This window comes from Frieseomelitta varia, unplaced genomic scaffold (genome assembly GCF_011392965.1).
Source record: "Frieseomelitta varia isolate USP_RPSP 00005682 unplaced genomic scaffold, Fvar_1.2 scaffold_513, whole genome shotgun sequence".
Classification (NCBI taxonomy): domain Eukaryota; kingdom Metazoa; phylum Arthropoda; class Insecta; order Hymenoptera; family Apidae; genus Frieseomelitta; species Frieseomelitta varia.
This window is the reverse complement of record NW_025110272.1, coordinates 364,863-390,994: the sequence shown is the minus strand read 5'-3', so window position 1 is coordinate 390,994 and position 26,132 is coordinate 364,863. Positions and strand designations below refer to the sequence as shown.

The following is a 26,132-nucleotide window of genomic DNA, read 5'->3' as shown; positions in this document are numbered from 1 at the left end:
ATGATTAAGTTTTACGTTTTGTTAAGATGAATCTTCATTCAAACGATTAGTTATACGCAATAACATTATTTTTCCGCTTATTTATTGCAGTGGTGATAACGATGTATCTCGATATTGTTGACGATGCATATCGATGTCCTGCGATACCGCTCATTACCGATTGATACAATGATTCGCGACACTAGTCTTCGAGTTTTTCCGTTACATTTTCCGTTACAGTTTCCGATTCCTGCCGGCAATGAAAGAGTGGTAGAATTTTCTAATATTGAAAATATTATAAATGTATACAGTGTTCCGAACTGAAACGGCCTAATCGCGAGGGTTTCATCTATACGTAAAAAGAAGAAAGAGATGTTGTACAAAGTTTGTCGAGAAACTTGTTGCATAGTTACAAACAAATATGCGTGTATGAAAACAGGTACTAACGTATTTTTCTTTATTATTTGATTTTTACTCGTGGAATACTTTAAAACAAAAGATTTACTTCAACAAAAGTAATTTCATATAGAGAACTAGGATGCAAGAAATTAAAAACATAATTTTATTGAAATTCAAGAACTTTATAGTATTATTAATTCTATTATTCGTCGATATCAAACTTTTTTTATGAAATTAAAAATTATCTTTTATTGTATTATTTCATAATTAATATTAGCACATGAGAAAAAGACATGCAATCTGTGTACTCTGTAATGAAAAATGTATTTGTTACTTATATATTTCATGTAAACAATATTTGTTCATAACTCTATAACAGAGCGTTTAGTGTCGAATTTTATATATATTTTTTATATTTTTTATATGCAGATTAAGCGCTCACAGTTTGGCTGTAATTTGGCCTAACCTACATAGTTTCTGTTTAGATTATATCATGTTGGAATCACCATTTTCTTGAAACCTCGGAAATCTCGTCCATTGAGGAAAGAAGAAACGTAATATTGTATAACTAAGATGGACATACTGGATATAGTATATATATATTCACACTATAGATAAGAAACAAGGGCAACAGTGGCGGTTGGTTCCATTTTCTCACCACTATGTGGCGATAGTGTTTCAGTGTCCATGATTCGATTCCATCAAATTTTCATTCGCAAGGAAAACTTATTGTCGAAATTAACTTGTGTAATGATCTTTTGTAAATGTATCTGCGTAATTGGAATCTCAATTTGTTTCCTGCTTTATGCATTCGACGTACGTATTGCGTATATAACAATGTACATACATAGCAATTTTATTGATATTTAACAATAATCACTTGATGTGTTTTCTATTATTTCAGTAGTCATTTATTTGAAGGAATTGTTTGAAATATATAATACGATACACTTGAGATGATAATATATAATATGTTACAGTTGACAGTTAGATTGTTTAATTCTCATATTATTCTATTTGTCTTTAGATTTTTATGTCACAAGATATATACATTGTACAAATTACATTATTACATATCATAACATATCTAACGAAGTATGATTCCTAAATTTTGGAAATTGAATTTTCTCGCGTTGAAATAGCAGCTGATGAACTGTTATGCTATAGAAAAGTATTGTTTCGAGTAATTAAATACTTCTGAAACAAAAAATGTATCCAGAGGCAAATTAGATTACTAAAAAAAGAGGAGTGCACACACGTATATCTTGAGTTATTAGACACTCTAAATTTGAGTTAGTAAGTTAGGAGTTGTTGCTTGATTTACGACAACAAAAGAGATCAAGTTAATTGGTAAAAAGGCGATTGACCTGCGGCAGACAGAGAGACAGAGGTCACCATCCTTCGAAACAATCAGTGACTTCCGGCATGCTGGGTACGTTTATGAATCATTTTGATATTTCTATATCAATGAATTTTATTTGTCTCTTTATTTAGATCGATCACAACATTCACTCAAGTTTCACGCACAACAGCAACTTCTTTTTATATCGTAGACGAATATGATTTGAACATATCCTGAATTATTTCTCTTTTCATTTATATGTATGTGATTCTTATTCTTTATTTCTCGTGTAAATAAACATAGCATAGATTTTTTACGTCGTGAAACACACGTATATTGCCTTTTAGCATTTGAAAAAGTATTTTCATTGTCATAATTGTAACTCTGGAGAGGAATGTTAACGCTGTAACGTGCCGCGGTTCCGGTGTTGTATTTCCGGCAGAACACACCCACTCGTCTTTGGCAGGATGAATTCATCGCGTATCTCTTGGCCTAACGCACTTTTATCTTGGGGGAAACGGCTGGTCGTTGGCCTACGTTATTCTTCTCAGATATTGATATTGATACAACTGTCCCTGAATCGCGTACAGCATTGTTAGTTACGCATATTTGTCTCTTCATCTTTATCTTTCTTTCTGACATTTACTTTACAATTTCCTAATACGATTATCTCTCTCCCTTTCAGATGCTGCGTCTACCAATTTTAATTTTATCCAACTAACATTACGTAACATAAAACACGTCGGAGCTTGCTCGTCACATCCTGCTACGCAAATTCAACAGAAAATCTCACGTTTTTCCTAAAGATGCGACATCAGTTGTGATAATGATAGTCCATTGGCTGGTAAAGGATAAACTCGCGAGATTCCTACCAAGATTTTAAATTTTGAATATGAGAGAAAACGATCATAAACGAAAAGTTTGGAAGAAGACGAGGTATGTAGGTACTAGCCGCTATGTGTGGGTGTGTCAGGCGTGGAAAGACAGGGTCGAATGCGGATGACAATGGTACCCGTGGTTTAGTGGTCAGTTAAACCGAGAATTTTTATTCAACATTTTGTACAACGCGACTCACTGCTCCTTGAGTATATGAATAGGATATAAATCGAGCATAATATAATGTCCATTCGAAATGTGAAGAAGTGAACACCTAAATGTAAAGAAGAAAACACTGAAGTAGATTTGCTAAAAAACTTCTTCCGTCTTCGTATGTACACGAACTCGGATCTGAACAAGACTTGGGCTTTTAAGTAAATAATTGACATCTGTGTAGTAATGTACGTAAATATACGCGTCCTTCTGTCGATGATTGATTATCGTTGATCTTATAATCGTTGTCTCAGAAAATATCAGATAAATGTCCTTTCTAATGATTAGATTTATTATTATTAATTGAATACCACTGCGATAGTGTATACGTTGGAGTAATACGAGTAAGTAGTTTGTAAAAGGTGAAGAGCGTAAAGAGTAAAGAGTAATGAGCAGAGAGAAAAGGGCAAAGACAGCGGGAGTAGCGAGCGCGGTTGGGAAGGAGGGAGGCATGAGACAAAGTGGGGGTACATGGTGACGAAGAAAGTAGCGTCAGTCGCGCGGCACGCGGCGCACCGTACGCGGTAGGGTATTATTTCGCGTCGTATTTTCCACGGTGCAAACGAACACTGCCTTTTATTTCAGTATTCGCAACTATTGTCAAAACCGATTAGCGTGATCCGTGAACATAGTTGGTTTTCACGCTAACTCGGTAAGAGATCAAAGCTGTATCCTAAAAATTTCATTCGTACAAAGGTGATTCATGATTGAAAATAACATGGGAACGTAAATATCAATGGGATGAACAAAGCTCGTTGTTTCACGATACTTTTTCACGCAAATTATTTAATTATATACACATGTACAGTGACGACGTTTTGTATATTGTTGGAAGTACTTACACAAGAACCTATATACATATATATATACATATACGCATATATGCATATATATATATATATATATATATATATATATATATATATATATATGTCTCGTGGCTGTGAATTTCGGCGATGGACGTATCGGAGTTGACTGTTTTCTCTCGTTCGATTGTGAGAAAGTACTATAGTGTGTTCACGTGTATCCACAGAAACCATAGAAGAGGTGCTTTCCAATGGCTGAAAAATTACTGCGGGGATAAATTAACTTGTTCCAGTAACGTGAAAGTCTCCTCGTTTAATAAGGCAAAACGTATTCCACGTACTTACTCATGTCTTTTCTTCCTTTTCTTTATGATAGAATTACTCGAGCCTCGCTAGGCATTGTATCCTTTGTGACGCACGTGCTTCCATTTTATCGCAGTGTCCAGCTTGGTGGGCGACTGAAAAATTGCTCAACTGTCTCTACTCACCACTCTCCACTCTCCACTCTCCGTTGACAATAGCTCATTCGTCCAGCGACGTTACGCTTTTCGATCGTTTCAATTAGTTTAGTTTAGTTTTTTCTTCTTTCTTTTTTTTTTTTTTTTTGTTTTTTGTTTTATTCCCGGTAGTCACCTCTCCGTCATTGGTCCCGTCCCTTCCTCTATTTTTTTNTTTTTCCTCTTTCTTTTTTTTTTTTTTTTTTAATTACTGACTTTGACTAGGATATTTCCGTTTGCGCTCGTTCCCTCAATCGTAAGTGCTCCAAATTTGTTCAGATCCAACTATTGTTCCATCAACTTTATACCCTTTGAATAATTTTCTGTTTTCTTCAATTTCTTTTTTTCTTTTTGTTTTTGTGACAAATATAGCCAGAATGTGCGTCAAGCTAATTCCAAAAAGACAGAGCGTATTGCGTTCGAAATTGAAACGCGCTGCTTTGAAAAATTCGAAGAAGAAAGCCCTGCCCTGTTTGAGTTTAATTTTAGTCTTCTACAAGCGAAGAAAAAAATTGATCGTGATGTCCGCAAGAAGGATGAACATCTTGCTCGGATTCTACTGCGAATGAAATAATATTTATATTTTGATTCCTTTTCGTTCCATAAATCTTGCAACTTTACATTTTTCCTTTTCAAAATTCGAGAATAATACTACACAAGTCGGGCAGCGTGTATCTATTTTTGACGCGTAGGTAGACGTTTATTTGATTTCAATGTAGCACTAAAAGGAAGTGGAATGTACGTAAAATTGCACGAATTAATCGTTGGCAAACCAAAATGGAGAAGCAAAAACTGGCAGAGTCCTTCAATTTCGAACAATTAATTACTAAAAGACTAGTTACTCTCGTTCTCCTACGTGCAACGCGAAACAACGTTGAAATGAACAATTAATTAAAAAGAAATTATCAAAGAGGAACGAAATACACAATAACGAAGTAACACGTTTGTTCATCGCAGTTGCGCAATAACGTTTTATCATAATTTTTTTTTTTTGGTTTTATCGTTAGCTCTTATCAACTTCGGGGCAACATTGCTAAAACAAAGAATCTTTTCAGACGAAAGACAATTTTTCATACAATCATCTTTAACATTTGGCATAGCCTTTGAATATTTTGGTTATCGTCGCAAACTGCTTGTTCGTTTCATGTAGATTCTTGCGCTGGATTAATTTTATCAATAAAAATTAATAAAATTAATCCAGCTAAAATAATATATACTCTGTTTTCATTTTAAGAAATCTTCTCTGATAAATTGCAAATAGGCAACATTAATTGAACGCTTTCAATTACGTCAAACGTGAGGAAAAAGAAAATGGAAAATTGGAAGATAAAATAATATAAGTGTAGCTCTTATTTGAGCTAGAAATCCTGTACAGAAAACGATACGTAGCATCTGTATTTATTCAGAGGGAAAATGGTACAGATATCTTTTAGCTTTTATTTATTTGTGGTCAACATTCCTCGTTTCGTTATTTTAACCTCGTTAAAGCACGTGCGTTCGAGTGAATGAAAGGAAACTTGAAAGTTCACGCACATTAATCGATCAATCATCGAATTTGAATATCTATCAGGTATAGGTGCTCCGACTAAGATTAATGGATCATTTTCAGCTAATTCATTTTGTTAGCGTTCATCTGATTAACGAACACATTTTGTAGGTGTTTAGTTTGTACCTAGTTTGTGCGTTTCGCACAACAAACACAAAGGAATCGTGCAAACGACCACTTGTACGTTCGATGACACAACACGTTGCATTTCGAAAACTCAAGTGAAGCCAAATTTTGTTTGCCCTCTTTTCTAGGGACATTGACAAAAGCATCAGAACGGGAATCATTGTTGATTGACGGAGGAAATTTGAATAGACCAACGGAAAGGAAAGAGGAAAAGACGGCTGTCCAAGTATCGACAAAAATAACATTCGAATGAAGCACGTTGCATTGAGAAGAAGGGAACTTTCTGCAGGACAAAGGGCAAGAACAAAGAAGGGGAAAGGAAACGCGCACCAGCCTTCGACAAATATACCGGAAATTTAAACGTGCGAGGGATTCCATCAACTTCGATCGACCTTGAGCCATCTTGCCATTAAAGAAACCGCAATCATGATACACCGTGGAAACGTACGATCGATACATTGCATCAAACCGGAAATGCGTCTCGCTTCTTTTACAAATATATTTCAATTGCCTTATCGATCGCCGATTTGAAAAGTGAGTACTCTCTTAAATTACGTCGACGTCGGTTTCCAATCGTTATCGTTTCGTTTCTTTTTTTTTTTTTTCTTTTTTTTCGTAGTTTTCAATCTCATTTTCGTCAGTGAAAAGATTAAAACTGGAAACGTCTGTTTATCGATATACGATGTACTTGAAAAATAACCAAGAGGAGTTGAATTGTCGCTATTCTAATATAGAAAACACGGACTCACGATGACACCGTTTCTAAATGATAAAGTCTCTTGTATTTCTTTGGCCAAACTTGCGTTCCGGTATAACGCGAATCTTTCTATTCACTTTGGTTTTCCTATGATGACTCGCGACTTTATTGATCATTCCATTTACAATTCATGAGTATTTAGGCAATCGTTTTCAACTTTCTACCGTGTTTCTCTCGAAACGTGACAAATCATCGGCGAGTCAAGAGACCCTAAATCGGTACGTCGTTCGATCCTTCTCGCAATACCGAGAATCGCTCGAAGCGAAAAATCGGCGAACGCTTGAAACACGTAGGAAGTGCTAAACGTTGCGAATTACGTACATATGTATATGTGCTGTATATGTATATATATATATATTTTTTTTTTAATCGAATCGATTGGAGATTTTTTTAAGTAAGTATTATACACTGTGGTAGGTCGGCGCGGCGGATGGACGTGGTAGCAGCTGGAAAGTCCGAACACGGAGGAAAGAACGAACTGGGAATCCGTCGTCATCGGCGTCGACGCCGACGAAGAAAACGACAACGGAAGAAGAGCGAGACGCGTCACGGCGAATCAACAGTGGTTTTGGAATCGTGCAAGCGAGAGGAGAAAAAAAGAAGATTACTTGGAACGCGTCTCTGTGTTAGCCGTTAGCTGGTGCTCCCTTCTCTTTTTCTCTTTTAACTCGTCAAGGCGTTAGTTTTTCCACGTTCGTCTCGTCAAACCAAACTGTTTTCTGTTTCTCCTTCTTCTTTCTTTTTTTTTTTCTTTTTTTTTTCTTTTTTTAATATCTCGCAAAGCGAAAACAAGCCAGCCTAACGCGAATATCACCACCGATGTCCGATTTATGTCTACCTACGCGTTTCAACGATCGTAACGCGTGTGCGGTTTGACCTAGTGCAATTTGGTTATACGAAATTTTTTGGTATATAAATCATCAGATCGCGGGAGAGAGTGTACTTCTCATTGTTGGTTGATTGTTGGTGCAAGTGAGGATAAAAATTGGTGTTAGTGCTGTTTTGCTGCGACGAAAGGATTTTTGGTTGCAAGATGATACTACTTGGAACGACTCTGATGGTGATGTTCACTGTGATGGTTACAGGAGCACCGCGATCTTCGGTGATCTACGCGGACGACAAAGTGGTGAGTCGACCAAACACGATTCTTCATAACCTGTGTGTAGAATAATTAACTCGTAATTAGTACGTAGCCAGCGCGCTTACAGGGCATAGTAGTCAGTATTTTTCAAGCGCTTACAAGCGAACTCGTGGCTCGTAATTTAACGTTTATCAAAATGTCGCGACTTTTTCTTCCTTAGAAATTAATCACCCTTCGTTACTACACTTACAAATATTCAAGAAAATCTGTTAACATTCACTTGGAAAAACTTATCAAAAATACAGTTTTTTAAAGACATTGTTTAAACAAAAGGTTGTTTTGCAAAACGGTATACACCATTAAATTTGTCGTTAAAAAACACTATTTTCAGCAATTTACACGAAAACGGTATCTTCAATCATTTCCGAGATATTTAACAAAATATGTTTCGCACCCCCAACTTTGAGGGTACCTTTCACCTCTTCGACACTGACCATTAGAAACATACGGGTCGAATATTTTTTTTTTTTTTTTTTTTTTGAAAACTACAATCGTGCCAAATTTGTTAATTGATATTATATCAAGTGTAGAAATGCCGAATAGGTAACCAAGTATGACAGAATTAATTTCAGAAAGCACGCACGCGTATTTCTATGATTCACTATACGTGACTGTAGCCTTCAATATTCTATTGCAACAAGATAAATCTCCGCCTAGTACGTCACACGTGATGTTTAAAAGTTTGCGTTAATAGCTGGAGCTTTGCATATTTAAACAGATCTTGAGAAATGGATTAACTCGATTAGAACATTACGACTCATTTGCATAGCAGATAAGTATCTGTTTTGTAAATTTGCTAGATAATGCTTATTTGCGTGGAATGTAGCCATACCATTTTGGCTGCGACATAAGTTAAGACCAAAGTGAGTAAATAAGTTGGTAAACAGGTAGTTTGATACTTTTCTGCAGCGGATAAAAAGCTGCATTGACCGACCCTTGTCAGTTAGTGGCAGCATTATTGCCGGTTGAAGTGACGAGGGTTACCACAGTCAAAAGTAATTCATGAAAGGGTACAGAGTTTGTTACGAAGAATATGCCTGCTTTGTAATTACCATTTTAACTCTTTGACTGCCCCTTCTCGAGGGGATATCGTACTTAAATCTAGCCAACAGGTCGAACTTCTTTTTTTTGTAATTTGCTGATAATTATAACGAACGTATATACATTCGGTGTTGCACGATATCTGAACAGACACTTAAAGTGAAAGCTATAATAACGAAGTAAGAAGAACAAAAGAATCTCGGAAAAAGAAATTTCCGAAGACAGTTATGAATCAATTGACACTCAATAATTCATATAATTCGGAATAGTTCGCCTAAACTAGATTTCTCGTTGCTTCTTAAATTAACGAAAGTTTAAAAGATGGTGGAGGATATTATTTTTCCAGAGACTGAAACTATATATCGTTGATTCAAGTATATTGTACATGCACGTTGATGATTGCTTTAAATTTAAACGATAGAAAACACGCTAGAAAAATACAATGAAGGGGGTCTTCTAGTGTGAAGTGCGCGATTTTTAGCACTTTTTTGGGAATTTTTTTCCAAAAAAACTATTATATCTTTTGCAATCAAATTGACAAGGTTTATTTGCACGTATTTCAACGACGTTTTAAAATTTTTTTGGAACAAAACAAGTTAAAACCAGTGGCACTGCATACTCTCAAACATAGACGCGTTTTTTTAAAAAAATGGCGTCTGACGGTGTCTACGATTCCGGCCATTCTGCTTGTCTGAAATAAAAAAACGCGATAGTTTCTTAATTTGTATAGATTCGGCCATAGCCGGAACTAGAACTATAGAGAAATGTCCGTAATTAAAAAATTGGATTACTTTGAATTTCGATTATCGATTTTTGCGTGTTTTTGTCATACTTCGCAGGCCAAAAAAAATATAAAGAATAAAAATTTTTGGTTGATTCTGGTAGGGGCTGTAGTCACACATGTATCAAACGCGTACATAAAATTTTGATTCAATTAGTCAAGTAGATGTTGAGATATCATGGACACCGTTCTGAAAAACATAGTTTCCAGAAAAATGCCTTTAAAGTTTAAAGGTAACAAGACACTGGACGTTGCGTCCTTCATACACCCATAACTTCGTTAATTTTAAAGCTTCACACATAAGATTCCAGAGATGCATTTTTAAAACTATATCCTTTAAGAATATGCAAAAAAAATCGATTTTTTTTAAATTTCACACCTCCTAAAAGACCTCAACAAAATCTCGTGTTAAATATTCGTTTGAATGATTATTTCCGATGCGATGTCATTTTATTTGGAGCGATGCTTCGTAAATAAATTGCTGGTAGATGATACGAAAAAAAAGTTTGTCGAGGGCAAATGGTTAAAGTCTAAAGACGCGTGACACTCTGGCTGACTGACTGACTTTTACACGGAATTGGTTAATGTTGAGAGCGAGGGTTGAAGCCTCGGGCGAAAGGAAACGTAAGAAGCAGAACCAACACACAGAATACGAATTCGAGGACCACGAGTGTTGTTCGTTCAAGGACGGTTGATCAGCGGTTTAAGGCAAACACCGCGCACGCTTTGCTCTTATTCGTATCTTGTGTTCAGCACAAATACGTATTTCTGCGGGTGGTTTGTGTCGAGGGAATGATCAGAGATTATCTTCTACGAACTTTGTTGCGCGCACACGACAGTAGCGAATATTAACGCAGCGTTGACGAATCAAAGTTGATTGTCGCGCCAATGGTAAAAGTTTATCTAACGGGTGTAGCTGTCTGTTTCGCAGGTCGAACAATTGATTGCAACGCGATTACGTAAAGTGTGTTCAACCTAGATGGCTTAATGTTCAAGCTTACAAGCTCTTCGGTTCCCTTTTCTTCGCGTGATTCTCGAATGCGTGTACGTGGCATTATTTCGTGCGTGTGTCATAAACGGAGCCAGTTTGTGAATATGTAGTGAGACGATGACTAAGAGGCAGGGTCGATTCCGCGTACAAAAGTCGCGCACATATATCGACTGCGTGTTTTCAGACGTAGCGCCTGCGTCGTTGACTTACACACAACCCTCTTTCGTGCGTAACTGCTTCTTTTCCTCCCTTTCACCCGTTTTCGTTTCTTTTTCTCATTTCTTCTTTCCTCCTTAACTCCAATAGTGTACACAAAGTATATCGCGAATATTTTAGAAACGATTAATCTTTAACCAACCTACGCTTCTGCAGCATCTTGGCGTGTTTTCCTTCTCTCGATTGATCGACGCGAATAAAATATCTTCACGACCGGTTACCGCGTGCAAGAGAAACGAAATTACAGATTGCTGAGAGAGAGACGAGGAATTATTAGACACGTATCGATGATACACGTGTAGATGATGATACAATAACAGATGATTCGTGGTGGATTCAGTGGGTGCGAAACAGGCTTAACGGGCGTCGCGAGTATCGCGGCTCGTGAATCCCGCTAGGAGAGAGTGGATTTTATCAGTGGGGGCCCGGAGGCCTTCGGTCTTACTTCGAAACCATTAAGCCAGAGGCATTTATATGCAATCGAGGTCGTTAACTGCAGGAAGCGCCGGCGCGTATACAGAATGCTTCGGCTGTGTGTCAAGATGTGACACACGCACTTGTGCCCTCTGCAGATAAGTACGTACACATGTGTCTGGTCATATTCTTCGACTCGGAATGTATTAACCTGCCTTGCTCCAAAATGCCAAGCATTTTTTTTTTTTTTTTTTTCGAACGACGGACGATCGATTTTGACAACTGTTTTGAAATCAGTTACGTACTCGGAATCTAGGAGTCTCGGATGTTGCAACGACAGATTGGAACACATAGTCATAGGCGTAGTACATGCATGTGTGCTTACATGCACGCGTATTTATGTAGGTTACGTTGGCATGTACGCAAGCAACGCGTCTAGACGATAATCAAGGGAGGGCACGTGTCTGTCGTCGCCCGTCGCCCGTCGCCCGTCGCGTCGCGTCGCGTCGCGTCGCGTCGCGTCGTTTCGTTTTGTTCCCGTCCACTTTGAGCTTGACGAGCAGGCGCGGCACTGCACTGTGAAAAGTTTCCAGCACCGAAGAACACTTTACACTTTAGATTTTAGATCGTAGCTCTTTTTCTCGTTTAAGACATTCGAAGAAAAGCGACGGATAAACATTGAGAGAAACATTGCTTCCTGTTCCGAATTTCCTGAAATACGTGGAGCAGAGAGAATGTTATTGTTACACTGCTGTTCCTTTTGTAACAACAAAATACAAAATTGTTATTGCTGAATTGAGAACGATTTCGTCGACGTGCGTGGACGTACTACGTGTGTGTATATATGTATGTATGTATGTGTGTGTGTACGTATGCACGTGCAATTGCGGCGAACGTGGGATCGAGCTGTTTCTAATGAAACAAAGTTCCCTCGCAATTACCGTTGGCCCTGAAAACTCGATGCAATTTCCTTCGGCAAATTCGTATAATTTGCCCGACACTTTCACGTTTGTAATCTACGTGTTCTGAATTTTTCCTCGAATGAATCACGGTACATGGATGAACAATATTTTCTGTTACTTCGGAGTAACAGTCCACGGCTCGTAAATACCAGGTTGCTTTCACGTTGGTAGCAACAACAAGTGGAATTTGATACGAGTATAATCTTATAACGCGATTAATAACTAGCAATAGGTGAACGATACCTATCGAATATTGTCATCTCACTGTTCGACGATCGGTCGTAAGATCGACGGCTGGCAGAGACGCAAGGAATAACCTTAGATTTCTGTATTGGATCCGTGCGAAACGACCAGTCTGGCGTAATTAGTAACACATGTGGCGAGCCAACTCCACCCGTCGCGTCGATAGAGTCTGCCAGTCGGAGAAAACTATCCCGATACGTAACCCCGTCGGGATAACCAAGTGAACTGCGAAACCCGAGAAAACGCTAATGCGTGAAAAATCGATCATCTCGCTTCTACTTTATATCCTATATTCGACAAAGAAAGAAAAAGATGCTCTCGAAGTCTCGTCAAAGAAAAGAAATCTCCCACTTGGTCACAGATCCCGTTTGTTTTATTCAAACAGAAAGAACGATTCTACAAGTTTTTCTATAGTTTGTCTACTATTTCTCGTATTTCTCTACTGGACTTCAACTTCTTTTTTTTTTTTTTTTTTTTTTCTTTTTAACTTTCGTCCGAACGATAAATCAAGCTCTGGATGTGTAGTGTATATAGATGGATATATAGATAAATAAATTCTATTCACGTTACAATTTGATATTGCAGATCAAGAACGAGACACAGATGCTCTCGGAAAATGAGCAGCAGCTGCGTTTTCTCTTGCTCGGCGATCAATTAAAGGCTGATCTGCTAGAAACGTAGACTAGCGATTAGCACAGTTTTGGCCATGCGCAGTAAAATCGATAAGATCGGTAATGTCACGTTTGTCGATTCGAGGCGACCACTTCCTTACGACGTTTGTCGTTCGTAGAAGCGTACGGTATACGGCGAAGTCGTATAATTGCACGTGAATGAATGAGACCGGATATTTCCTGATTCATCATCGTCCGTTTGCGGATGTACATAATTGCGGTGGCTTTGGTATTTCTTTTTCTGTAGAATTTCATCGAAGTCGGATGTAACGAGACGATAAGCAAGTTTACTAGTTAAGAACTGAAGCGTATTTTGTCACCTCTTCGCTATATCGAAACACAATTCTCTTTTTAATAAATACTTTGATAAAAATATAATGAAATTCTTCGTTTTGAATGCCCGGTTGAAGGATTTTTCTTGCACTGTAATCGTCAAAGGTGCATTTACGTAGACAATTTGGTAATTTGGTTAGTAGCTCATTTGCTGCAATAATGACACGATTGAGAATTTGCAGTTTTTAAGTTGTTGGTCCAAAAAAAAAATCTACTTTCCTGATTGCTAGCGCTATCTCTTCCAGAAGAGAGTGAGGCTCATTCGTGCACGGTGAGGAAGTTTTAATGTAGTGGAGAGATCGATGCAATGGAGGGGATAGCGCTAGCGATGAGGAAAGTGAGGGCAAAGGCCCACAGGCCGCCAGTTAGCCGACTCTTTAAGTTGGAAGATGAGGACATCTGTAATCGATATTAGCGCGGATCTGTCGACAGATCGGTAGTGTCGTCATTAACAAGCGAAACATTAATCCGTTGATTTTTCTTTTGCCTTTCTGTTCATTCTCTTCTCGTTACTCGAGCATGTGGCATCGTAAAGAATACATTTGTACATTTTATACCATTTTTCTTATCAGTCTATTTCCTTATTATCAATGAAGAATCCATCGCGTTTATTCATCCTGTCACGATCATGTTACGATGTAACAAACAGGTACAATGCATAAATAATTCATTTTATTATAAAATTATTAATTATTATTAATAAAATTATACAAAAATATATTAAGAAAAAATTAAATTTTATTATTTTATTTATTTTATTTATAAATAATATATATAATATATATAATTAATTTTTAAAATTAATTTATTTAATATAAATAATTTTTAGTTTATTATTATAATATGAATTTTTAATTATAATTTTATCATAACATAAATATATACACATTAGATGTCTGATGAAAGAATTTTAATTTTTTAAATTGAAACATAATAATAAATATTATTTCTAAAATTTATTATTATTATAAAATTATTTATTAAAATTTTTAGTAATAATATAAATAAATTATATATAAATATTTTATCAAAATATATCTTTTTCAGGCATATTATTTATTTATTATTTGGATTTTAGTTTAAAAAAACAATTAATTTGCAATTGGTAGATAGAAATAAATTAAATATAATTATATATTTAAAAATTTATTTATTTATTTAATTATATAACAATTTTTTTAATTTATCGTTAAAGCATGAACCTAAAAGCTTATAATTAGCTTATTATATATGGCATATTCTATATTAAAATATTTTATTAAAGTAATTTTAAAATATATTTAAATTTATTTATATTATTAATATTATTAATTCGTTTAAAATCAAAATTTAATATGCAATTTTACATGTATATTCATTTACATTACTATTTTTACATTAGAGAAGGTCATTCAAGCTCGTTTCCCCTACAATCGTGATTTTTTTTTAGTTATGTCTCGTTATTGCAGCGAATGAACGATACGTGAAGGCTTGACCGATGTATCGCGGCTACTCGCAAGTTCAGAAAAAAAGCGATATTAAGAAACTCGAAACGATTCTCAAGTGGCACAAAAATCCACGCCCGTGAAAAAAGGAGGCCCCCGGGGAGAACAAGACGTTTCATTGTGCGGGAGTTGAACAGGACTTTTTAAGTAACGCTCGTGAAAGTTCTGTCTCGCGGCTAATAAACGCACTTGACGTTCGCACGACCCCTTCAGTCCACGTCGGAAAGGACGGTTCCTCAAAAAAAAAAAAAAAGCAATCGAGTTTGTATATAGTATATGTGACCATAACTATTTATAACGCGGCGAATAGATTAATAGGAATAAAATTCTTTTTTTGACAACAGACAAACTATGTAGCATGTTAGTTCACTCCACAGTTCTGCTTCCCTCGAGGCAGAATTTCTCTAAATTTGCGCAGAATATTTCCTTTAGGAAATTTCGTCTTAGATCTCTAGAATTTTAATTTTTATTTCCAATATTTTCTTTTGAAAATAGATCCCAACTTTTTTAACGCACATCGAGGATAAAATATGCCTATTTAGGAGGATAATTGAACACATAATGAAAAAAATGTTATAACTTCGTAAAGAAAGAAAATCATGTCTTAAAATTATTTTTCAAAACTTGGCTTTTTAACTCACCATTGCAAACGTAAAGATCAGCTATTAAACGAATTAAAAACAGAAAGTTTGCAAAATCTCAAAATAGCAACATCCTAGTTCGTTTAAAAAAATATATATATAATTTTTGTAAAGGTCGCTTTGAAAGAAACGAGGAGAAGGCAATTAAAAAATGTCAAGAAATATCTGTTTTTCGATCGCGCGATTTGATATTAGAATTGATGTAGAATGGGAAAGGGGGCGAGACAACGACGAAGCGTGCAAATTAGTACGTCGAATAATTTCATCGCGAGAACGATGACAAGATACTTGACTTGCCGGTGACTCGATAAACTCCAACGATTAGTCACCGAGTTCGACTTGATGGTAAATTAAAAGGTCCAGGTCTTGCTGACGGCGGTAATCGTCTCAGCAAGAATGCATTTGACCCAGGAAGTCGCGACAATTAATTCTGTTGTCCAATGACCGATGAAGCAACAAGCCTACGATCATATTTGTACTCATATGTACGTATTGCGATTCTCCAATATTATGGTTACACGAGACGATTTAGCGACTTAATTATGAAAATTACCAAATTTCAAACTTTTCGTTTGAACAGTTGGATAAAATGCAAGTAGGCTGGACTGAGACGAGTCGGATCACCTTTCGTTTGATAGTAAAAAAGAGTAATAGTCAACGTTCGGAATACCACTTTTTTTTTTTTATTGTGGATTCGTAATTAGTGACTATTTGACTTGAACGATGTAAAAAGAAATAAACATAAAACTTGAAAATCTTTTATTTATGAACAAAAAGTGAAAAATATCCGATTCGCCCCGATTTATTTAATAAAAATTTATTGAAAGATCTTTAAATAAATTCAAGAACGTATAATTTAACGATACCGAAGGAAACTAACCCTACTTAGTACACAGATCGCAAATACATTGCCCTTTTATATATCAGTTCTATCAGCAGAATTTTCATGACACCATTTTTACACACACTGCACCGTATCCAATCTTCTGCAGGTAGATGGATAAATTTTTTAACACAGTGAACACAGTGCCAGTCTCTTAATGGATTACTTATCTTTCTAATCTTCCTCTTCTTTGTAACATCATCAATATTTGAGGCAACCTTTAATTTCTTTTATTCTTTGTAGTGGAGCTGCTTTATTTCCAGGTGATGTTGTAAACGTAAACTTTTATTTTCATTTCAATTAACCCTTGACTAATTTTTATTAATCCACGACATTTCGTTGCACGCGGAAAAGAAGCAACTCTTCTTGTGCAGATTTGTGTAAATTGTATCGTACGTTTCTTCAGTTTGACGCATAGCCAGTTCTCTAATTTTTATCACAACTTCCTCTAAACACCAGGATCCTTGATCAGTTGCTTTTTTATACGAGCATGAACCATCTGCACCATATGAATAACTATCACCTTTATAATCATAAAACTACACCAGCAAAAAAGAAGTACTATTTGACACGATCCATATGACACGATCCGATTAGATCGTCTATAAATTTCAATATAAACAAGTCAAACAGCAAAATTATGACACGATGATTAAAAATACGTCAGATACTAAATCTAGACACCATGACTGCCAATTGATAATGATAGAGAAATTTGCATTTTTATCGTAAATATCAAGTTACGTGGCTTAGATTAGCGGATCGAATTGTCGAACGTTCGCAATAAATAACATAAACCATTGGATTGACTCGTAGGAAAGGGAATTCTTATTAGAGGAAATTCTTATCTTCAATCTCTTGCGATATTCGCTTGATGTAAGTAGGTAGGCTGCGATCGAAATGTGCAAAAATAAAGCTAAAAATAGTTTTTGTTTCGTCTTGCATGGCAAGTCTGCTCGTCCTCCTCGGTTAGACCGACGCACGCCTGGATCGAGATATCGCATTGGTAAAATACAAGTCCGGTGACCCGGTGCACGCCGTTGCTGGAATAAGTTTCGGCTAAATATAGGTCGTTGTAAAATTAGATCTCGCCGACGGGGTTGACGACTAGTGCGCGGTCTACAACTCGTTGGACGTATCGGGATGAACAACTGGTTTCAATCGGCTTTCCTCCGAAGCTTCGGCTGGTCACAAGCATCCTCTATTCACCCATATGTCCATTCTTCCAACCCTTTTTATGCACCAGACTTTTCGATTATTCGAACGAATCGACGTGTTTTCAGTACGGTTCGTGGTAAGTGGCGTGAAAAGAACACCGAGATACGTCGCATCGAAATCTACGTGAAAATCTTGTCAATTTTCAGCTATTTGAAAGCGAGAGACACTTGAAGTAAAAAACTTACGAAAGCGTGATAGCGATAATTAGGTCTCGAGAAAGTGATACTTGTCTCTTTTACATTAGGGATTTTTTTCAAATTTAATAAACATTTGTCATGTAGTGATTCGCATCGTGAAGAAAATAATTTAAATGAAATAAAAATTTTGCACAGTATCAAAAAAATGACATATGGATACCTCTACATATAATATATATATATTTTTTTATATGGGAGTTAGAATTAGAGTCGCATCGACTACGAGGTCTTTAGCGATGTGCAGCAATTTTCTCTTTATATCTGGTCAAGTAGTTGGGTCTCCTTTAGATAGTTGATAACGTTTTTTTTTTTGTTGTTTTTGGCAGGTTAGAGCTATGTTTGGGTTTAATCCGTATTTACTTCTTAGGTTCCAGTATTTTCTGCATTCAAGTAGCAGGTGTTGGATGGTAATTTGTTGGTTGCAGACTACTAATATTATTATAACGTACGTATAGATATGTGTAATTTGTTTCTCATACACCTGAAGACACCTGTGTAATTAGAAGTGTAAGGGAAAATATCCCTGTCGGAGCACTGGAAATAGAGTGTAGACGTTTCAGTAGCGCGATGTATGTAAATGTTTGATAGCTGTGTACGGTGGAAGACGGCGGGATTTACATTGCTCGAACCATAAATGTCGCATTGGCTGGACACGTGGCCGGCGATGTTGTTAAAAGCGCGAGGAGAGGTAGCAGCTACTCTGTCGCGAACGATTAATCTTCTCGCGATGCTTACTTTCGGAGGGGAAGGTTTACATCGATCCAGCGCAGCGGTCCGTTCAGACACGACACGTATGTACCTACGGGTCCGTAAATAGTAAGTGAGTAAAGTACGGTTGCACAAGTAGGTACGTACTAACTTTACTACAAAGTAAACGCGTACCGTTTCGTACGAGTCGCCTCTCGTTTGCTCCGGGTCGTCGCACGTTTTTGCGATTGTTTGCAGAAGTCCGTAACCAATCACCATCAAAGATGTGCTGTTGAAATTGAACCTGGGCCAAATTTTCGAAATTTTTCTTTGGAAAGTTTTAATTGCGTTTCGATAAAAGTAAAGAGTTTCAATGCGAGTGGACGAACAAATCAGACACGAAACACTTTCACGAAAGATCTCCGTGTTCAAACAACAAACGCACAACCTCATCACCGCGACGCTGTGTGTAATTTGTAGAACTGTGTCTTACTGCCATCTATGATTGGTCAACGAACAATTCTAATGGCAAACATCGTCTTTGAACGGATTATGTTCGTTGGCCGACCACCCGCTCTGTATTAAAAAAACCGCAAAGGGGATGTTTTATTAAGGGGAGGTTACTCGACGATGCGTTTATCCGCATTTGGGATTATACTTATATAGGTAGGCGCGTGGCCCAGCCGTGTGACTCATTCGGGGAATTACTTTTTCGTGGCAGACAGATTAATTTTCGATCGTCTACACGCAACTTTGCATGTTCGTTCTTCGGTTGCTTTTTATCTCCGCTTTGGCCACTCGCCGAAAAGCACGAAGCTCTTTCGTTTTGATGAAAAGAAATTATTTATTCAACGTCCTCTTTGGAGAACGACGAATAGAAATTAACTCGTGGTATGTACTTCGTTTGCTAGCGAAAGAATGAGACATATTCTGACAATATTCATTGTAATAATTCTATCGGAAATAATCATTTGGCAAATTGCTTTATTTCACCCGTTTAGTGTCGAACGAAAGAATAGTCAACTCGAATGAGTTGATGTGATTTAGCAAGGTTGAGAAAAAAAAATGTAAACATAAACGTAAGAATGATATTTACAAAGTTTAAAAAGAGAGAGACTAAATTAATGCCAAATGTGTTTCAATATTTGTTGAAAATCATACTAATAATGTTTATTGAAAATCACTAGGAAAAATGGAAAAATCTGTTATTCTTTCTATAAACAATATTTGTAAATAAAAGTAATCGCTGTTTGGACATAGTTTGATGTAGAATGCGCAGTATAAAGCATAAACAGTATATTTTCAATTATTTGTAACACTATAGCGTGTGCACAGTCTCGATATCAAACATCGCGGAATATATATGACAGAAAGTTAAATCCGTAAGCAATTTTTTAATTCGAGAAACATCTCACATGGGATTTTCTGTAGAGAAATTCAACCATTTATAACGTTTTACAAACTTATTTTGGGACAGAGTTCTCTAGCGACGCGGAGACAGCCAGGCACCATATGTCGTCGTCGGCACTTTTCGCAAGTGTTGCTAACAACGATATATAGTTGTTCGGCACTAAAAGGGTTAAGCAACGATCACGTTCGTTACCCAACGTGTACACGTCTCATTCGTGTTGTTGCACGTAACGTTGAAAAGTGAAGAAACGATTATCGCGAACAATTTCTGCGTTATTCGGGGGAAGAAGAAAGGACGAAGGAACGAAGGAACTAGGAAAATTGGAGTGGCGTACGAATGGAACGTGTATATATACAGGGTGTTTCGTAACCTGTGGGACCCAATTCAGGAGCTGATTGTACGCCTAAAAATAATGAAAAAAAGTCATATAAATATAAGACCTATCTGTCTCCGTTTATGAGATATAATGAATTTTATAAACAGAGCAAACTCTAGTAAGCTAGTTTTACCAGGGATGGTATATTCAATTTTCATAATAATCATAATTGGGATTAAGAAATCCCACACGTTATTGTGCATTCAAGACATCAACACCAGTTTAAACGTGTGGGCAGGAATAATTGATAAATTTTTAATTGGACCTTTTTTTTTTTTGATCGGTAACTAACAGTCACAAAATACGTTGATTTTTTTGTGCACGCGTTTACACGAAATATTAGAGGAAGGTCCAGTCGATATTAGACTTCGTATGCGGTTTATGCATGATGAAACTCCGCCGCATTTTAGCCGAGTGGCTAGGTAATTTTTAAATCAACACTTTGCAAATAAATGGATTGGTCGTGGAGGTTCTATTTGCACGGCCTGCTCGTTCTCCGGATTTGAATCCATTAAATTTTCATTTGTGGGGACATTTAAAATCTATTGTACACGCAACATCGATTGAACATGCTGAAATACTACGAAATAGAATAGAGCAAGGCTTCCGACAAATTCGAGAAACACCAGGAATGATGGAGAGAGTAACCAGATGAATGACAAGACGCGTGCAGGCTTGTCTTCGAGCATCTTTCGTAAAAGTAATTAAAACAGAAGATTCATTATATCTCATAAACGAAGACAGATAGGACATATATTTATATGACTTTTTTTCATTATTTTTATTGGCAATACAATCAGCTCCCGAAGTGGGTCCCACAAGTTACGAAACACACTGTATATATATATAGAAATATATATATGCGTGTTGAATGACAGGGTGTGGCTGTAACCGTAACCGAGGACACGGCACACCCTCGCCTCGGTCGCCTCGCCTCGGAGGATCTCCTCCTGGAACAAGTCCCGTTCTTCCAGTCCCCTTTGTCCTTTCCTAAATGCTTCGCGGTTCACTCGACTTCTTCGCTAACCTCGGATTTGCAATTACATACCCTCCTGGAATATTCGACGATCGCTCGTCTTTATCCGCTAATATATCTTTTCGCGTAAATAATCTAGAGACACAAGAGCAGCGAAACAAAGAATAAAAATCCCGTGCAAACTTGGAACGAAGATCTCGCAGCGCAGCGTATCGAGCTGTGAAAAAAAACGAAATGTGAAAATAAACTCGGCGATCGAAAATGGCCCCGCGGGTCGTAGACACGAAGTCACAAACATTTCTGGTCGTTACGAATGGCCAGCGTTTGCTAACCAGTGGATGCTAATCGATACTTATCTTCCGTCGAGCCGGCGGAAATTTCTCATTTCATTCCGGAAACGCTGCTGCCCGGACATTGCCGAGGCCGACGGTACAGGTGGCAGAAACGAATGGCCGACGATAAATCTTGCATCGTGGTTTCGTTGCGATTCGACGCAACTGTGCAGAGCTAGGCTTGCACGCGAATCCGGCGCGGCACGATACGAGCTCGTTCCGTTCGTTCACCGTCAGTTCCCGACTTTCGAAAATATCGACGCGATCGGTTTGTTCGCCATGCATCTGCATCTCGTTCGAGCCATCGTTTCGAAGTAGGTATGTACCTATCGTACTTTCATCACGCGCGACTCGCCTTCTTGGAATATACGCGTGTACGTAATCTAGGTACATCGTGCGTACTTTGAACGATTCGCGTTCCGCAAATTTTTCTCTCGTTGGTATTACATACTCGTGCCCAGCGTCTGTCGTGTTGGTGTCACGTCGTGTGCGTCGTGTGTGCAGCGTATACACAGGGTGTCTCAGAAGTAGAACATAGGTAGAAGGAGATTCTACGCGAAAGAATGAGTCGAAAAGAAAGACGAATATTTTTTCAAAGCCTTCGATTCAATAAACCCAAGTTTAAAAATTTATCGATATTTTATGTTGAATTGAATTTAGCTAATGACTGAAAAGAACAATTAACAGGAGGTTATTCTACGTACGAAAATAGGTAAAGAATTTAGGCTAAAATTCTTTCGTATTTCGAGAAAATTACATTTACGCGTGTACCAAGGCAATTTTCAACGAAATTCATTCAAAACTCATTTTCTGGAAAATGACACCTTAAACGGGAAAGTTTTATTCTATACGTTTCACTTATTTCTGCGCGTAGACTATCCTCTGTCCAGAGTCCACGAGATTCACAAGCATACTTGAAAATAAATTTTCAAATTTGATTCTCTCGGAAACGAAGGTTCTATTGAAAAAATTCTTTTTTCTTTTCAACTTGTTTTATCACCTCGATTGTGCCATCTATTGTGAGACATCCTGTATATATATACATTGTAGACTCTATGTTACACTTACTCGCGTGTATCTCGTTCTCCTCTAATTGCGAAAGAACAAAGAGTTGCTCAGAGCGGCTATGAATCAAGCAATGACAGGTCTTATCTTTCAATAGCCTTGAACAACTGCAATTGATAATCCTTGCTCTAATAATCCACGTCAATTACGCTTGCGCGTAAATCTGACTGGTGTGATAAGAGAAAGACATTCGTATTTGAGCAAAGGAAAAATGCAACTAGAATCGTTTGTTTCGTCCCTTTCGTCGAAACTTGTACCGAGCGATTCCTATAAAGTGAAAATTTTTTTCACGAAGGGAAAACCACGCGCACGAAAATTCATCGTTGACCAATGATCGATGTTCGTGTTTTACCGTTTCATGTTTTGTCCATTTTTGTCGTCGTCGCGTGCAATAAGTGCAATAGAGCAGTAGCGCTATAGTAACAGCATAGTGTCGATAACAGTAAGAAGGAAAGCAAGTAAAGACGATGAATCGGTCGTACGATCCTATGAAGAGTGGCACAACTGTCTAAGTACATAGTTGTACTTGTATGTATCTGTGTACGATGTGTGTCGACCGAACTGCTGACCTCACTGGTCTCCGGATTGCTAATTAGTTGCCTGTTTCAGTCACGTTTCTCGTTCCCGAAACGTGTCGTGCGGTTCGGTTGATGGCTGATAGCGGTCAGGAAATCGGACTTGCGATTTTCCGGCGCGTTCGGAGTCGGTAGCAAAGATGCTTCCAATGACGCGTGGTTAAATGGCGCGTGATAGCGCGACACATCGCAACGACGAAACAATACAGGCTGATTCACGTAACTTGCACGCTTGAAAGTTTCAGGTTTAGGTATTATACCCAGAGACTGAAACCAAAATACTGTGAGGTTTAGGTATTATACCGGTATTTGCTCCCATATTATCGTAATATAATATATCGCTATTTGGGAAATCGGTTTTAATACCAGTATAAGACCAGTATCATATCGGTATATTCATACGTATTTTATCGGTATTTGATGTTCACAACGGTAAAAATACCGAAATATATACCGGTACAGTACCGCTTTACTGACGAAAATATATTTTTCATTTTCTACGAGTGACTCTTGTTAATATTCGGACATCGTGCTATTCAAAATATTGTTGTGGATTTCGATTGTTTGTAATAGTAAATTTGGATTGATTTTTTAATAATATAATAGAACATTCATTATGGTTTATAGTAACATAAATTTTATTTATTTATTGCACATACTTTTCTTAATATCAAAGAATAAACTGAACTGTGTCGAAATGTAGCGTGACAAAAATATTCGGACATTTGAAGAACTACAAAATTAACATAAACAATAATTAATATTTTGTTAGATAGCCCTTAACTTCAATAATATATCGCAGACGCTTAGGCATATTTCCAGTAATTTTTTTTTAAGTAATTTAGCGGAATATTCTTCCATTCTACGATTAATCGTTGTTTCAACNTCATTTTTCACCGAGAAAAAGGAAAAACGTATCGAGAAATCGGTCATCTTTTAAAATTAAGTAAGAGTATCGTGGCTGATATTGTATGGAGATACAACGATGAATTAGTATTAGAAATAATAAAGGATACGTGTATAAGCGTCATCGAATTTACTATCGACAGCTTTATGAAAACGTTTAATCATTGTCTCCTTTTTCTTTTCTAATATATTAATATTTTATTTACCGGTATTATACCGAAGTATACATCAACCTAACATCGTTTTGATAGCACCATACCAGTATTCGCACTATTTCGGTTTCATCAAACGTAATCGAAACCGTAATACCGATTCGGTCTCTGCTTGAAACAACTATTAAATTGTGCGTCTAATGAAACATTGTTCAACACAAAAGTTGTATAATTTCAAGAGAGGCAAAACGTGGCGTATCAATTTTTTGTGAGTTTCGAAATTTCCAAAGTCATCTTTACTTTCTTTTTTAGACTATTATATTTTTTTCATCATAAATCTGAAGAATAATAAATTCGAATCAAATCGTTGATCCGAAGCCTAATGGTTAAAGGAGATATTTTACGATAATTTGCATAGAGCAGCAGGACCATTTGTTTGCCATCAATGTTCTATGGACGTTGACGATCAGATAGAATTATCTCCGTAACCATTAGGTTTAAAACAAATGTGGTTCAATACTTTTTTACTTGGAATTTAATATTCAATCAATTTATGAAGAAAAAGATACATGGTCCGATTGAAGAAAATAAAGATGATCTTGAAAATTTCGAAACCCACAAACAATTGACACGCCATATTTTGCCTCCCTTAAAACCATGCCAACTTTCGTATTAAACAAAATTTTTCATTAGACGCACGATTCAAAAGTTATTTCGGGTGTTCAAGTTACGTGAATCACCCTAGTACAATAGAATCGAGTGGCTCCAGAATTTCAATCGTTTCCTAAAAGTACGCGCGATGTTCACGAGCGTGTCTGCGAAAAATTCGATCTGCGTCTGCGTGAAAGCGACGTTATCTTCCTCGATGACAAAGTAAAAATATAGAAAATTAGTGGGAATTGCCCGAGAAAATTGTTTCGAAGGTTCGTTAGGAAGTTTCGAAACTTCTGGAAGACTGGAAAGGATGCGAACTACGTGGATGCAAGCTGCGCGTTTGCATCGTAAATGCAGCGTGACCAAGTTGTCTAAGTTGCCCTGCTAACGTGTTCGTACTGCTGGACCATGAATGAACACTGGTTTCCATTTAGAACGATATTTATAACAACTAAGTAGGTTACCGGCTTCCGCTATTATCACTTTAGATGCGAAACGTTAAACAAGCGCGGTATCTTGCGCACGACACTGAACTGAAACCGAGTCGTTTCATCGTTCCTCCTCCTCCCCCCCCCTCCCTCTTCCTTTTTTCGCTCTTTCCCTCTTTCTTCCGTTTCTTTTCCATCCGCGCTAATTACGCATGACAAGCCACGAGTTAACGAGTAAACGACGCGTTTGTTGACACGTGGGATAATTGTTGGGAGAGGAAGAAGACCAGACTAGACTAGACCAGACTAGACTGGAAACCGCCAAATTATTTGTCGAATCGATCGGAGGGGGAATTTGCATTGCGGTCATGGCTGTCGATATCCGCTGTCGATTCCATTGGGCGGCTTCCGGTTACGCAAGACGTTTAGGGGTCTCCGTCGAACGGCCAGCGGAAAAACGAGACGTGATCGGAATAACATCGGGGATGTAGGAGGATAACACCGCTCTAAGGAAAAAAGAAAATTCAATTTGGCCCCCCCTCCCCCCTTTTTCCTTGGCTACTCTTTCAACACGTTTTCCGAGAGGATCTCGGAGACGCGAGATCCGAATAAATAAAAACTGATTCGACAAATCCTTTCTCCTTTTCCTTTTTTCTTCCCACGCCAAAAGAAAAATCGACCACCTCTTTCGACTCTCTTTTTTGCCTCGAAAACGTTGCGTTCGCCCAACATTTCGGATTTCCCAACGGCTGAACCGTTGAGGAGAGCGAATTTTTTTAAATTTTAAAACGCAGAGGCGCGCGACGCGGAAAC

The 26,132-nt window shown here is 37.4% G+C and overlaps 1 protein-coding gene and 1 long non-coding RNA gene across 2 annotated transcripts in view; both read left to right on the top strand.

Moving 5' to 3' along the window:
* Window positions 1-1,004: 1,004 nt before the first annotated feature.
* On the top strand, window positions 1,005-1,905 carry LOC122533251. The gene is made up of 3 exons (XR_006307662.1): window positions 1,005-1,194; window positions 1,672-1,810; window positions 1,873-1,905. It is a non-coding gene; the product is annotated as an uncharacterized LOC122533251 (long non-coding RNA).
* A 1,398-nt stretch (window positions 1,906-3,303) lies between these two features.
* LOC122533246 (matrix metalloproteinase-2-like) overlaps window positions 3,304-26,132 on the top strand; it is a 31,045-nt gene continuing 8,216 nt past the window's right edge. The window contains exons 1-3 of the mRNA XM_043662756.1: window positions 3,304-3,505; window positions 5,913-6,318; window positions 6,959-7,667. Coding sequence (XP_043518691.1) covers window positions 7,575-7,667 — 93 coding nt within the window. The 5' untranslated portion in view covers window positions 3,304-3,505; window positions 5,913-6,318; window positions 6,959-7,574. The remainder of the gene's footprint in view (window positions 3,506-5,912; window positions 6,319-6,958; window positions 7,668-26,132) is intronic.